Source organism: Astatotilapia calliptera, chromosome 17 (assembly GCF_964374335.1).
Source record: "Astatotilapia calliptera chromosome 17, fAstCal68.1, whole genome shotgun sequence".
NCBI lineage: Eukaryota > Metazoa > Chordata > Actinopteri > Cichliformes > Cichlidae > Astatotilapia > Astatotilapia calliptera.
In genome coordinates, this window is record NC_137438.1 from 38,745,884 (window position 1) to 38,762,324 (window position 16,441).

General features: G+C 43.1%; 1 protein-coding gene across 4 annotated transcripts in view; it reads right to left on the reverse strand.

Moving 5' to 3' along the window:
• Window positions 1-16,441, reverse strand: part of pde4ba (phosphodiesterase 4B, cAMP-specific a) — a 202,275-nt gene that overhangs the window by 72,825 nt on the left and 113,009 nt on the right. Inside the window, exon 1 of one of the 4 annotated variants that reach the window (XM_026146432.2) lies at window positions 1,401-2,108. The exons of the other annotated variants lie outside the window; for them this stretch is intronic. Coding sequence (XP_026002217.1) covers window positions 1,401-1,516 — 116 coding nt within the window. The 5' untranslated portion in view covers window positions 1,517-2,108. Of the gene's footprint in view, window positions 1-1,400; window positions 2,109-16,441 lie in introns of those variants that run through there. 4 annotated transcript variants of the gene reach the window in all.

The window sequence follows — 16,441 nt, forward strand, 5'->3', positions numbered from 1 at the left end:
CTGTAGTCCAGTACTTTCCACAGGAAACCCTCAGTCACAGAGGTGGAACCCACCCAACCAACGAGAGGTTGATGCCCAACGTCTCCAGACATCCACAATTACACACTACATTTCCCATTTCCCCTTCTATTTTTGCTTAAATGTCTACAGAAATAAACAGATTGTGATTCTTTAATGCATACAAGAGAAAATTACTTCTCGCGTGTAATTCGGGATATTTTATTTAATTCATTAAGGCCATCTAGGCCTAATTTGGTTGTATTTAGTTGTTTCTCTTTTATCTGCACGCTCTCTAAACACTGAAAAAGTCCCACCCGGCAGCCTGATCAGTCTCCTGCTAAGCCAAAATACCGTCAGCCCTCTTGGGGCGAGACCCAGCCTAGTTTTTACACTGGTGTAGTTTCTCCCTGAAACAGCCTACATGACTGATGAATACTTAACATGCTTTAAGGTTTTGCTGTTCATCAAAGCAAATTCCTAACATAGTAATAACATCGTAATAAATGATTACATTTATAGAGCAAATACTAATGCAGCCATCCTTCATTACACCCAATTTAAGCTTATAGACATGTTCTATAAAACAAATATAATACTTGTAGGGCAAGTACTATATTCAAATATTTGTTACATTTTGAATCAAATGAAAACTTTGTAACAAATATGCTGCAAGAAAGTAAATTGATACAAAATCACCTTCCTTTAACACTTTCTGTTCTAAAGTAGCAGATATTTACCACTTGCCATGAATGACTGGTGATATAGATAGGTCTGTTGATGAGGGCTGGAACTAAACGCTGATACGGGCAGACAAAGTCAAATTTACCACCATTGCTCTAGGCTGCGAGGATCACAGACCCTTCAATGTCACAATATTTTTTTATTTATTTTTCATTCTTTGGTTACGTCCCCGGGCTCAGCTGCTTATTATTATGCCTGATAGTCAAAACTGGACTATATTTACACCGTGGCTTAAAAAAAGCCCAGAAAGAAGTCTGGATAATAAACAAATTCATTGCAGCACTTCCAGACTGATTTGCATGGCAAAATACTCGACTATCTTTAAACACAGCACGCAGCTGTGTTTAAAGATTTCTTTTTTTTTCTCCACCCAAACATGTGACAGTGCATTCGCTTTCGAAGCTAAGTATTCATGTAATGATAAGAAACACACGAGTGCTCACATGGGAGGGGCTAATGAATGAGAAAATGCAAGCGAGCCTGCTCGTGCTGCAAAGTGATAAACACACAGCAAAGGGAGGCACTCAGAGATTAGAAGGAGTGAACACCCAAGAGGAGACTTTGTTACAGTAAATCGGAAAGTTAGTTTGACAGTTGGACAGAGTGAAAACACAGCATGACAACATGAATTGCGTGTGGCCGTATGTGTACCGTCTAACCTGTGAGTGTGGCCGTGGTTTGTAGCGTGGAGCTTCCTGATGACTTCCTCACTGAAGTCAAAATGAACCCTTCCTCTGGCACAGGGTGAACGCCGGTACATTTCCCCGACACACATGAACTCATGCACACGCTATCTGACTCATACTATCACATATGTAACTACAAGCACAACCTGCTGTTAGAGCCTCAAAAACTCAGCACGCACACACACAAAGCGCACAAATGTCTCATACACTGTAGCATTATTAAAACCTAAGCAGCATGCACACACACCTCAGACACTCAGCATTCAACAACAAATCTCACACACACCTTGTCACAAAAGCATGCGACTACAAAAGACTGACAACTGACATTCCTCACACATTCACCACATTTCAACACACAACCAGCCAACCTGTATATCCATATATGACAGTACATCGAAACAACTGTTTCCTATAAAGCTTCTGTTAAAACAAAAGTTACTCAGCACATTATCCATCAGCCACTCTCTCCGAGGTACAAGACAAGCAGCAAGCACGTCTCCAGTCACCCTCTCGCCACACTTGATCTCATGTCACAACAGTATAAGCAGCAGCCTGCACGTCACATCACTGAACTCTTTCAGCCCCTGATCACTGTCTGACTCTGTCACTGCCCCCTCTCTGCCGGACTCTTCTCCTCGTCACAGACTATACTTCCTCCCCATGCTGTGTGTGTGTGTGTGTGCGAATCTGAGCGGCTGTGTGTTTAACATGTGTGTGTATGGAGCTCTGTTCCCTTCGGTGCAGCCCAGCAGAGTAAGGAGGAACATCAAAGTTGCGGACTGGAATAACTGGAGTGGAGTAATTATTCACAACCTTTGCCAGCTTTTTGTATCTACAGAAAACATCCAGAAGCACGAGGACTCACACACTCAGCTACTCAAAAATAACTACATGCAAACAAACTGTGATTTATGTCATTTTTCTTGAAAAGCCTCTGAAATAACCCTCTGTACACAAAGGTTCGAGCTTTAGTTTCACTTATTTTAAAATATATGAAATAAGTTTGCATATTTGGGTAAAAGTTTTAGGCTTAAAGATTTTATTGGTTCAGCGTTCTTTCCTTTTTATGGTATCTTGTGAACCGGCTGCACATTTTTGAACGCACAGCGCAATAAAAGATTATTACACTTCCCTTTAACGATGTCTCTTCTGCATTTACGAGCAAAATATAAAGACTGGAGAACATCTTTGAGGACGAGTCAGTGATGGCGTCATAGAGTAAGGTATAGCTATGCTAAGATCTTGTGCGGCTACATTATAAAGACCTTTAAGCAACATATTTAAGCTCTTTTCTGCTTCGATTCACTATTTGAAACCTGGTCCACCTTAACTGTCAGCGCATCTCTGTGTGAGAAAGAGGGGGCATCTGGCATCATTGCAGGGGGCCACAGTGCCCGTTGACACTGTGCGCTATACTGATCGCTAAGCCCTCATTTCATGACAACTGATGACAGGCTTGCGATGGATAGCAGCACGTACAAAATGTGCAAAGTCATCAGAAAGAGCAGTGAGTACTGGTTTTGTGTGTGTGTGTGTGTTTTGTAGAAAGGGAATAAACGTGAAGACTTAGCTTCATTTTGGGGGTATCAGTCTTAGATTTAAGCCACGAGCTTCATTTGAAACTGCAGAAGAAGCTCATTTGTTCATGTAGACTCTGTAACACAGGTTTACATTTCACATCAGAATCAGAATCAGAATCAGAAAGGGTTTTATTGCCAAATGTTGAGCAGGTTTACAACATTAGGAAATTGCTGCGGTGCTTCAGTGCAAACATAGTGTCATAAATAGCACTTAAATAGACATGAAAAAATAAAAGTAGGGATAAGAATTAAAAGTGCTACGTTGAAAGATATATACATGAGTGCAGGTGGTGATCAGTGCCAAACATGGAATGATGCAGTGACACAGCGTAGGGTCATGTGTTAGTGGTGGGAACAGTCATATGGTTATTGTTCATGTGTCCAACAGCAGAGGGGAAGAAACTGTTCTTGTGGCGAGAGGTTCTGGTGCGAATGGACCGGAGCCTCCTGCCTGAGGGGAGCAGGTCAAACAGACTGTGTCCAGGGTGAGAAGGGTCAGCTGAGATCCGAGCTGCACGCCGCAATGTCCTGGAGGTGTACAGGTCCTGCAAAGATGGGAGTCTGCAGCCAATCACCTTCTCAGCAGAGCGCACAACACGCTGCAGTCTCTGTTTGTCCCTGATAGTGGCTCCAGCGTACCACACGGTGATGGAGGAGGTGAGGATGGACTCGATGATTGCAGTGTAGAACTGCATCATCGTCCGTGTTGGCAGGTTGAATTTCTTCAGCTGCCTCAGGAAGTACATCCTCTGCTGGGCTTTCTTGATGACGGAGGTGATGGTGGGCTCCCACTTCAGGTCCTGGGTGATGGTGGTACCCAGGAAGCGGAATGAGTCCACAGAGGTGATGGGGGTGTCAGTCAGGATGATGGGGGGGGAGTGGGGCTGTGTGCTTCCTGAAGTCCACAATAATCTCCACTGTCTTCTGGGCATTCAGCACCAGGTTGTTGTGGCTGCACCAGGACACCAGACGTTCAACCTCCCTCCTGTAGGCAGACTCGTCCCCGTCCGAGATGAGTCCGATAACGGTGGTGTCATCTGCAAACTTGATTAGCTTGACAGACTGGTGGGTGGAGGTGCAGCAGTTGGTGTACAGGGAGAAGAGCAGAGGAGAAAGAACACAGCCCTGAGGGGAGCCGGTGCTGATGGTCCGGGAGTCCGAGACATTCTTTCCCAGCCTCACATGCTGCTTCCTGTCCGTCAGGAAGTCAGTGATCCACCGGCAGATGGGATCAGGCACATTCATCTGGGAAAGCTTGCCTCGGAGATGGTCTGGAAGGATGGTGTTGAAGGCATAGCTGAAGTCCACAAACAGGATCCTGGCGTAGGTTCCTGGGGAGTCCAGATGCTGCAGGATGAAGTGTAGGGCCATGTTGATGGCGTCGTCTACAGACCTGTCTACAGACGATGATGCATCACATGTTTTGTGGCGTACATGTCTATAATCTGGTGTCTTGGCCTTTGTTAAGCCTAAGGAGCACTGGTGTATTTTACAAAGCCAGACTCTTCTTATCTGCGTCCAATCTTAACGCTTACAAAGAACTGCTATGATTTGCACTCCTCTCGATGGCTTCCCCACGACTTTTTTCTAAAATTGGTAAAACGGCTTTCTATTGGTCAGAGCGCATTAAAGCTGGATGTATTTGTCACCCCGGGAGAGTTAAAAGCTCTCATATAGGCTAAAACTGCATGGATATGTCCTGCTACCCAAAGGCTGACCTTCTCTTTTTTATTTCAACGTTCATTCAGGTTACATTTTCATGTTTCCCGTTTTTGTAACTTTATAATCATGCGACTTCTTGGCGAGTGAAAAAGAAACTTTTAATGTGAAGAGACTTCCTGGTTAAATAAAATTTAAATTACAAGAAAAAAACCAACAAATGCTACTTTTTAAATATATGTCTCTTGTTATGGTTTACGAAGTTTCACGAAAACCCCCAACACACCAACACACACACACACACACTATGAGTTTCGGTTCTTCTTATGAAACTCAGGAAAATCTCGCTGAATGACAGCTGGAGGAGTTTCTAATAAGCCCTGTCATGACGGGACACGTAAGCTCGCTTGTCATTTTGCTGAATATGATTCATGGCCATGACACATAATCGAGGCACTTAGAAAAACACACGAGGGGAGGAGCAGGATCGCATAGACCAAAACTGAATTGGTGCTACGGTACGTTCCCACACTGCAGCTCGCACAAGCGTTTCTCAATAAACACAAAGACGGAAGAAGCGGGACATGTGCATAGCCAGCGGGCTGCATGTATCCTGCACAACAAAAGCAACAGCATTCCTCTGGAGGTAACTATGGGAGAAAAACACACAGAGTCAATGTTAGCTGCCGGACACGAAAACAAGCCGCTGTAAGTGGATCGTGTATGTTTTTTATTTTTTTATTCATATAAGAAAACTGAGATATAAGTGTCTTACATTGGTGCTCACTCAAAGACCTGAATATTGCTCGTTCAGAGAGAAACTCACCCTATTTAAGTGGTCTTACATAATTCAGTGACATCACACGGTCAAATCCTTCTAAAATTAGAGACTCCCCTGCCTTCAGCTTATGACGTCAGCTGGTTAACTCAACTATGACTGAACCTAAAATCGAATTAAAAAAAATTTAATAAATAAATCATTCATAAGTGCATGACTCACAAGTGCTTCTGAGCACCTCTGAGCAGGTTTGCTGCTTACTTCTACATCCAGGGCTTTGGTGGAAGACACTGAACATATAAACACCAGCAAGTCAGCATGTCTGAGTTTACACCAGGGGTCCGTTCTTCGTACATCGCTAAGTAAGTTAGCTGGATTTGATTGTTGACGATTTTGCGTGATCCTGGATCAGTCGGTTCCCCGAAGCTCATCCGGGACTTGCTGTCATAGCAACAGATCCGTAAGCGTAAACCTGCTCGGGAGCAGGTTTACTTTATGTAAACAGGATTAGATCGCGGCCACTCAGGTATGTCCGCTTCATTTATAAGAAAGCAACAGCGATATTTTACCACTGTTTTTCCATAAATAAATATTATCAATGTAACTAAAAATAATGCAGTATTTGATTCTTTTATTGATTTCATACAGATACATACAGGTCATTTCCTAAAAAAAGGGAAATGTACTATTAATCATTCTATTTCATGTATTTGATTATTTCAGATGTCATTCATATTTTAGAGTAGTAATAGTAAATTACTTCGTGTAATCAAGATGAGAGACCACGGCTATAAAAGCGAAGGTGGATTTGGGAAGCCTGTCGCAGCCATGTCCTGTCCGTATACGCGAGCCACCCATTGCGGAAGGTGCAAGATTGATAAGGAGAGTTTTCAGAATTCAGCGTATATTGCGGGATAGACAGGATCCTTTAGCTCAGCGCGACAGTGTGCTCATAGAGAGATATCGATTTTCCCGTGAGGGTATTATTTACTTAACCAACTTGTTGACGAGGGGGTGCAGGACCACCACCTGTCTTTTTTTGCTCTGCCCTTTTCTTGGTTGCTGTTATAAACAAACAAACAGATTATTTCAGGGTCTCTTTCCAAGAGACTAAAAGCAATATAAGTGATAAATATTACCATTCTGTAGAATATTCTTATATTTCACTTTTACTTGTTCCCATGTTCTAGTGGGTCCTGTCGTGGCTCTAATGTGAAAGAGGATATAATGTAATATAATATGATAAATTTACCCTACCGCCTACTGGTGTTGGCCAGAGGGGCCGATGGCGCGATATGGCAGCCTGGCTTCTGTCAGTCTGCCCCAGGGCAGCTGTGGCTACAACCGTAGCTGCCTCCACCAGTGTGTGAATGTGAGAGTGACTGAATAGTGGCATTGTAAAGCGCTTTGGGTGCCTTGAAAAGCGCTATATAAATCCAATCCATTATTATTATTATTATTATTAAATTACTTACGAGTTTAATTTGTCAGCAACTTTCTGCCAGCCCTCTCTCCTTGCTTTTGCAGCCTTTGCAGTGTTCCCTTGCGTTTTAATTAAACTCTGAAACTCCTGAAATCCCTCAATCAAGAGTTCTTGCTCTGCTGCCGAAAAATACCGAGCGCGCTCCTTCGACATTTTCGCCGACCAATCAAAGGGTTGCCGATCAATGTTTCTACTATTGATGCGTAGCCCCTGTTAAGCCACCCAGTGATCTCACATTACTTCATCCAGCTATACTAATCGTCAACAACAGGTGTGTTCGAAGAACCGGGATAGCGAGCTCAAAGTTAGCGCGATGATTTGATCTTGGATGTGTCATTTGATCTTGGATGTAGTAAGCGAGGTACGAAGAACGGACCCCTGGTTAGGAAGCTTCCTGTAGTGAAAACACAAGAGACCAGCTCAGTGTCTTGGCAAAAACAAAAACAGGGATTGTGTTCAGAAGCTACGGCTCTGCTTTGTTTCCTTTGTCAATCCTTTAAAATGAGCCAGAAAAAAAAACATTAGGCCACAGTCTCATTATCATACCAAAGTCTTGGCAACACAACACACGCCACTAATTCTTTTTCCACAGGTCTAATTATAGCGCATCAGGAAGCAAGCAGTATTGTAAAACCTGTTGATAAACTGCATACCAGATGTTTTCTTACCTGTTCTGTGACTCTCATCACATTTTAAAATAGATGATTTCGTTTTCTAGAACTAACAACATGCAGGAACCTTCTGTGAACACAAGAGGGCGCCATTTAGCTTCACAGAAACAGGTTTCTGTGGCCACGTTTACATCCATGAGGTGGCAGTACGATATCTGCATTATGGCTCTAGATAAGCCATGCAACATATTTTTACATGGTTTGGCATGTGCTACCAGATGCCCTATGGAGAGCGTGTGAAGACGCTTCCATAAAATATTAATTCACACTGACTTAAAAACAGCGCTCATTGTGGTTCTGAGCAGGCTATACTGTGACTAACAGTCAACCTTCAGCCATAATTATGAATGAGGTGTGCTCTGAATGTCAAAGGGAGAAATCAATACGCGTGTGCAAATCCTTACAGAAATCTGTTAATGAAGGTGCAGAGATCGTGCACATTTGGAATTTGGAAAAGTTCCATGAAAAAACACATTTTCCCCATCAAATGCAGAGAGCCATAATTTAAAACTGAGCAGGCTCTTATTTGACAGCTTAAAAAAAGTAGCCTGTCAAATCGTCACCTTATGTTTTGAATCCATATCACTTTGGAGATGAGGAAACTTGTAAAAAAAAAAAAAAGTAGAAAAAAAAGAAAGAAAAAGTTTTAACAAAATGTCTTTTATCTCTGGGAACAACAAAGAAAAGCTGCAAATAGAATCACAGACGTATCTGACAGGCACAGCATCACCTTTGACATGAAAGCTATCGTGCTAATACAAACACTCCCAATCGTATTAAATCAGGATCAGAGAACAGACACGATCCCTGAAAGCACTTTAAAAATAAACTCTGAGAAAAGATGAAGAAACTCAGGACTTAATAGGACTGAGATGAAGACAAAGGCGGACGAAGAAAAGAGCAGGAGTCATTTCCAGGGTAAAAAAATTTGATCTGCAGGGCAATGAATAAAATGTTATCTCGCAAGGTTTCTGCACCGAGTCCGAGAAGAGACTTCTTGTGCGCTGACAATATTACGACCGTCTTCAATGAGTACGCTGTTTCAGTAAAAGTGGGGGAAAGTGCACTCTGATTTCTGTCATGTGAATTCCCTGTGATCTGACTCGTCGTAGCACGAGCGATCCACAGCATGTGGAGGTCTAGTTCTCTCCTCTGTCTGCAAACATGGGTAACAAGCTCGGGGAGAGTTGGTACATTTCTTGGACGGTGGTCATTAAGAAAAATTCACACTTGGTGTTTATTCCAAATTTGACTAATTTCACTGAGGGATTAAAACAGAGTGTCACTTCTTTTCAAGCAGCATCGAGTATTAAAGTATTTATTCAAAACTCTAAAACAGTGAAAAAGCCCAGTAGGATACAGGTCATTTATCCCCTTATTTTATCTTACTTACGTAAAATACATAAAATTAACACTCTGTATTTAATCAGTATTATTCATGGCTCTCTTCCACGGCGTGCATTTGTCCTGCCTTCCTCTCTCGCCACCAACCGGTCGCAGCAGATGGCCCCGCCCCTCCCCGAGCCTGGTTCTTCGGGAGGTTTCTTCCTGTTAAAAGAGAGTTTTTCCTTCCCACTGTTGCCAAAGTGCTTGCTCACAGGGAGTCATCTGATTGTTGAGGTTTTCTCTGTACTATTGCAGGGCCTCGAGCTGCTGCTGCTGTGATTTGGTGCTATATAAATAAAACACCTGTAAGAATTTCTTTTTCAGACCTGTGGACCTTGAAACTGTGATAAACTATCAGTACTGTAAATTGTTAATGAGGTTATAAGCTTAACACGCTGTAGGATCGCGCGTGCGCTGCTTTGAACAGTCGTCCTTTAATTGGTCGCTTCTTGAGTTAAAAGGTCAACATCTGCCAATCAAGTGCATTAAGTAATAAAACAGCACTGAGCAGCACAGATTAGTCTGTTTGATAACAACTGCGTCTGGTTAAGAGTCGCCGGGCAGCCCGCTTTTAAACACATGTGACCTTTCAAATGTACCTCACGTAGACGACACTTTAGCAGCGTAGTGGGACTTTAGTATTACTGCTCCTCACCTACGTCACAGGTAAGGCAGGTATTGATTTTTCACGGAAAGCTCGCCTTGATGTGCGAACAGAGGGGGGCGCAAACCCGCCCCACCACCACACGGCTCTGAGGTCACTCTGAATGCTTCATTCATCTACTGACACATCACTTATAGCTTCCAGCAGCATCCAAAAAGACCAGAGAAGCAAAGAGGCAGATACGGTCAGACAGGAGATAATGAATCCTTCCAGTCTACAAGCTGACACGTTCGATTGCCAGATAGAGGGAGAATTTAAAGCTCCGCCCTGGTGTCCGCCGCCTTACCACAACATAGCGTTCTGAACCCCCGTCCACTCCCCCACCTCGCTCTCTGTATAAATCGAATTCCCTGCTCTGAAAAGAGGCCACTGCAGTCATTCCCCCTGTGATTAACCTAATCCGTTGGCAGAGTGGTTGTCCTCTCAGTGACACCACCATTACGTATTTGACGTAGACTGCATTCACGCCGCGATAACCAGCGAGCGTACTCTGAAAACGTGTGAATTTGAAGCAGCACGGGGCACAAATGTCACTGAAAGGAGCTCAGAGACCTACAGCGTAGCAAAGCTTCACTATAAAGCACTGCGAGCTGTTTTTGAGCTTTCAGCTACACTCTCTGGCCACTTTATTAGGTATATCTGTTAAGCTGCTCGTTAACACGAATATCTGGTTTTCCATCAGACGGAAATTTCAAGCGGAGCGTGATCTGCTGGGATTTTCCCACGCAACCATTTCTTCAGAAAAGGAGAACCTATCCCAGTTTCAGGGAGAACAAACGTCACTGATGCCAGAGTTCAGAGGAGAACGGACAGACTGCTTTGAGCTGACGGGAAGGCAACAGTAGCTCAACCACTCACTACAAACAAGATATGCAGAAAGCATTTCTCAGCAGAAGACCACCCCGGGTGCCGCTCCTGTCAGCAAAGAACAGGAAACTGAGACTACAGTTCACATAGTCACCAAACTTGGACATTACAAGATTGGAAAACGTCGTCTGGTCTGATGAGTCTCGATCTCTGCCGTGACATTTGGATGGTCGGGTCAGAATTTGATGTAAACAGCAATGGTTCAGGCTGTTGCCGGTGATGTAATAGCGTGGGGGGTAGATTTTTGGCACACCGTCTGCCATTTTTACCCAATGAGCATCATTTTGATCATACCTAAGGATTGTTCATCCCTTTGTGAACACAGTGCTCCCGTCTTCTAACGGCTGCTCCCAGTAGGATAACACTGCAGGTATGAAAGCTCAAATCATTTCAAACTGGTTTTCTGAACATGAGGGTGAGCTCACCACATTCACTGGCGTGTTCCCAATCACCAGACCTCCATCAGAGCACCCTTTGGCCATCTCCCTTTCGCTGATGAGGAACCTTTGTGGTCCAAAGTAATTACCCCCAAAAACATGTTAACTTTTATCAACACTATCAATCCCAAGTTACGCTTTTTCACTCTGTAAAGCAGGAGTGTCCAACTCCAGGCCTCGAGGGCCGGTGTCCTGCAGGTTTTAGATGTGTCCTTGATCCAACACAGCTGATTTAAATGCTAATTGACCTCCTCAACGTGTCCTGAAGTTCTCCAGAGGCCTGGTAATGAACTAATCATGTGATTCAGGTGTGCTGACCCAGGGTGAGATCTAAAACCTGCAGGACACCGGCCCTCGAGGCCTGGAGTTGGACACCCCTGCTGTAAAGTAACATTTAGTAACAAAGTAACATTGTAACTATTGTTTGTGAGGTGAACTGCTTCACCTGGTTTTTTCTCTTCTCCTCTGTACGCAGGTCGCTTGTGGAAACATAACTTTGTTTACTACTTCTGCATGATTTCATTACTTTAATGAGAAATCGATCGTTTCTTCCTAGAAACTTGCTCAACGGTGGCGAGTGTGTTTTCATGTGATATTTCATGCTTTGTTGTGTCGATATCTGACGGTCGTGCTACCTCGGGGACGATGATATCAGGTCACGCATGTGACAGGCAGCCGTGCTTATCACAATAAAATACGATTCGCAGACACAAAGGAGTTCACCTCCCTCAGTGCTCACACTTAATTATTCAGAAAGCTGCAAAGGAAACCTTCACATACATCGCAGCTATTTCTCAAACACACGAAACGTATTAATTACAGTCTAATTGTAGTAGACTTTTTTTCTTGGAAGTCTCGTGTTTGAGAAGCTTCTCTGTGTGTGAGAATATTTAAAGCTAAGGACGTGGTGGTTTGTGTTTGGGATTAGAGAGCTTGAACTTCAGTAACAAACCCCACACATGTCACTTCTTCTATCGTTTGCTTTTTGCTTTTCATGCAGTCCATCTCCAGCTGTCTACGGGCGACCGAATCCGTAGGAGTGATGATCCACAGAGTGGTTCAAAACAATGATTCACTTCAGGTTCACGGATCAAGGAGAATAAATGAGGTAATGTTCGCTCTGCACACACTTCACCTGTACAGAACATGCGTAAGAGCTTCGCTTTAAACTTGCACATAAGCTACGTTGCCATCAGAATAGTAACATTTCAGTTATTTGGCGGTTTTGGGCTAACTAACCCTGCTGTAGGCGAAAATGACCGCACTTAAGTTACTGCTGGATAAGAATTGCAAAATTAGTTTGGATGGCGGTGAAAATCCCCAGAGAGAAACCGCTCGTCTTGCTCATCGCATTTCAACGAGACAACCTGCACAAGCAGAACCTCATTAAGTGTCGGGTTTGGGCTAGTTTACGGTATATTCAGAGCAGCAGATCCCTCTTTAAATGTGCCGTTTAGCTCCCTGTTAAGGACTGCAAAGACTCTACGGAGGATAAACACAGAGGATTTTTAAAAAAGCACGATTTTCATATCACGGCTCTCCCTCTGTGTTCACAACATTTCCAGCAGTGATCTACACACAGTGCACTGCTGAGGTATGACTACAGAGTACCAAGTCTAATGAGAAGGCCACGCTGTGTCCGAGCAATTTTCAACTCCAGTATGTTTTGAAGGGAACTGCTTCTCACTTTTAGATCAGCATATATACATTTACAATAATTTGTTATGTCCATACTGTTTGTGCTGCGAGTGCCAACACTTGGGGAAGGTTAGGGAAAGAATGCAGGCAAGATGTTAGCATTTCTGTAAAAGTGCAATCTGCTAAACGCGCCCCGACCATCCTCCTGCAGTGCTGATTCAGTTAATTCAAAAGTGTTGGTGCACTGTGATCATTGTGCAACTGAGAATCCTGTTTATATTACGTAAGCGTGTAATATTTAAGAAACAGGGTTGCAACAATAAAACGGGGCAGTAACAAAGATGGATCTCCAGTTTATCTTTACGCACCAAATCCAGGAGTGACCACAGAAACAGACGGGGCTCGTGGAAACTTCCAGATCAGACCATGCTGTCGTCATCATCTTGGTTACCCTTGTGATAAATAGATTTGTTTATTGTTCTCTGCAAGTCTCTACTCAATATCCTACTAGATATGACTCATGCTCAAGTCTGGTATTATTGAACCAATCTCCTTAAGGAGGAGCATGCACACACACATACACACACATAGATGCACGCATCCCGGACTTTAAGAGGATACTTTCAGAAGATGAAAAACTCTGCATCGATCACTTGATAACAGTTCTTGGTTTTAATAATCGTGCCGGCCACATATAATCGCCACTGATGCTCTTTTAGAGCTGCTGCCTGCTCCAGGTTATAAACAAGGAGAAACAAAAGGAGGCTCGAGCCAATTAGAAGGCAAGAAATCCTCATTCTGTCATCAAGGAAAGGGCAGATATCAGCAAGTCTTCTTTAAATCACAGCTGATGAAAATCTAAACACTTACAGTATAATCCTGCAGTTACTGGCAATCAAAGCATCCAGAGCCACGTTTCACATCTCTGGTCGTCTCCAACCTCAGGTCTGCTGGACCACGCTCAGGTCACATTTCATGAATGAGCTTTGATCCTAAAGGTACATATGTGCATGGGATATCACACCAGCTGCTACTACCAGTTATCAAATTATTGTTATCATTTTATATTTAAGCAAATGATTTTGAATTAATTTTGGGGACAAACCTGAAAGCTGAGCCAGCTGCCTGTTTTATCTACAACTCCAACCGGGGTTTAGGTCTAATCTGGAACAATAAAATACACAAGAGCGCACACTTAATATCAGCACACGTCAGCCTGCTGTGAGACATTTCTTATCTGTGTCTGTGCAACAGCAGGAATGCATCATCAAATGTTAAAAAGCCCTAACAGCTAAGGCCTTCACCTACAAAACCCAAGCTTATCCCGGCCTGAGGTAAATAATGTGCAACATCAGCTGACGTCTTTTTTGATCAAATAAGACATCGGCAGCAGAGTAATCAAATCCTTTGGCAATACCACGCAAAAAGAATCACACTCACTGGTTTCCTTCTCATATGGCAGTCGCTTCTTTCTCACATACGTGCTGACCGAACCCACACGGGTTCTGATTACACACAACAATGCATGAACTGCAAGGACCACAGCGACGACTCCAGCACACAAACTGGAATCAACATGTTTGAAAAAGCAGCCCCGCCGGCCGATCTTTAGCTTGACACTCGAGACCGCGTGTATCAAATTGCGTTCGGCGAGCACAAACACCCGCAGCTGAATACAAAATCTGTTTTTTGCACCGGTGCCCACTTTGTCAGGCCATTCAAAGTGCCTCTATGAAGCAGCATGTGAAACTGCATGGCAACAAGAGGGTTCAAAAGCACTTGACTCGTGGCTCCGTGTGGTCGGCCATTGTTTGCTTTGAAATACCTGCTGCTTTTTTTTGCCGAATACGCTTCTCTCTGGAAAATTATTCTGTGAAAAAATATCTATGAACAGAGCGGCCAGAGCTGTTTTGTTGCTGGATATACTAATGAATCGAAAAGGCATTTAAATGAAAACTGACAGTGGTTTCAAAGAGTGATTAAAGCCCAGAGACAGATGTCTGTAATTTGGGTAATCTCGTCAGTCTCCCCACCATCATTATCAAGCCAAACAAAGGCACTTTAAACTGTCATCTCTCAGTCAGCTGCTTCAACTGCATTTTGAGCACAACACATAAATCCCATAAACGAATGGTGCAAAACTAGGGCGACATAATGTCCCTCTCTTTTGTCTCCCTGTCCCACATCTTGAGACAATTTCCCATCTTCTGACTGTGTCTGCAGGGCACGAACCTTTCTGGGTTTTACCCTGACACACGTGCAGGTGAAGGGGAGGCTTTTTAAAGATGTATTATATTTAAATGAAGCTTAGCCTGTCCATTTCCACCCATTTTCGCCCATGGGAGAAAGTTACAAGCTACCAAAAAGTCACAAACTTTACAGAGTTTGGTGATCATGATGGAAACTACCACAAAGAGAATAAAGCAACAGCAAATACTTTATCTCCGCTAGAATTGCTGTTCAGTTTTGCAGAGAAGGAAATATGGTGCGATGCATCTATGCACGCAGCCCTACAGAGAATATGAGAGTATATGAAGACTATTGCACGGGGCCGTAAGAATCTAAGTAAGACATCTGTGTAGCCTCTGCTCCGGAAGGTGAAGGCCGGTGCTCGTAGAAGCAGGTTAAGATCGAATTATCAAATTGTTTCAGTTTGGCTCAGCAATTCTACTATTTTATTATCTGTTACTTCTGATGCTGACCATCCAAGACGGTCACGGACAAAATTAAGACTGCGTGAACAAGTTCCTGTTGCCGTCAATCACACTGAGAATCGACGTCCAACTCGCAAATAACATCTTATTTTTTTGGTATTACAAATCACAAGTGCTAATTTGTAAAGGTTAGATACTGCAGCTTTTACAAACTGCCAACATAAAATCACAGCCAGCAGTTTCTAGCAAATAACTTGAGATAAGCTCAATGGTTCATCTTACAAACAGAACGCAGCAGAGAGTCGAATTTAACAAATTCAGACATTTTCTTAGAAGTTGCTGGAAATCAAAGATAAAGGGGAGCAGGTATAAGAAGCAAAGTCATCAGGTAATACACACACACACACACACCTGTTTATTGTGATGTATAAAATGTCTCTTTAGTTGCAATGCATTATTGGTCTCACTTGGTTAGAGGAGCACTGCATGGAACGGACGAGTGCACCTATTAATCCTTTGCTGTTGCAAGTGACATAAAATCATCCAATCCCAAATGAGGAGCCAAATATTCACTCGCCTCCCTGTAGCTGAGCGCTGCACCCCCTGCTTATTGGCAAAAGACTCACAGATGGATGTGCACACATGCACAAACATGCATGCACACACTTTATGTGTGAGAAAAGATTCCTCAGCATGAATATTTTGCATCCACAGTTAGAACACAACGTGTCTTCCTTTGAGACCAAAAAGGTTTTATAATATTTCCATGTTTCACTTTCACAAATATATTAAGTATTAAGTATATTTAAAGAATGGATATGTTACTATAATCTGGTGTTATGTAGCTTGATTAGCTATTCTATTTCATGTTTCAGCCACATTTTAGGAGCCGAGGAGGGTTTAGTGTTGGTGGGAGATAAACTGGCAGTGTTGTCATTAGGGATTAGATGGTGGAGGGCTGGGAAAATGATCACTGGCATGAATGAGTAATTGGTTGGACCAACAGCAAAGCATGAGAGAACTGAAAAGAGAAAAGTAGAGACGAGTAAATATTTTATCCCACTCTGTGTCGGCCTGAGTGATGCAACAGAGACACTGATGTACGGAGAAAACTTTGAGGCTCTTGAACGTAACGCTTTGCAAAGCTAATTAGAAGAAATTTGTTACCATAATCTAAACAGCCATTCGATCAAT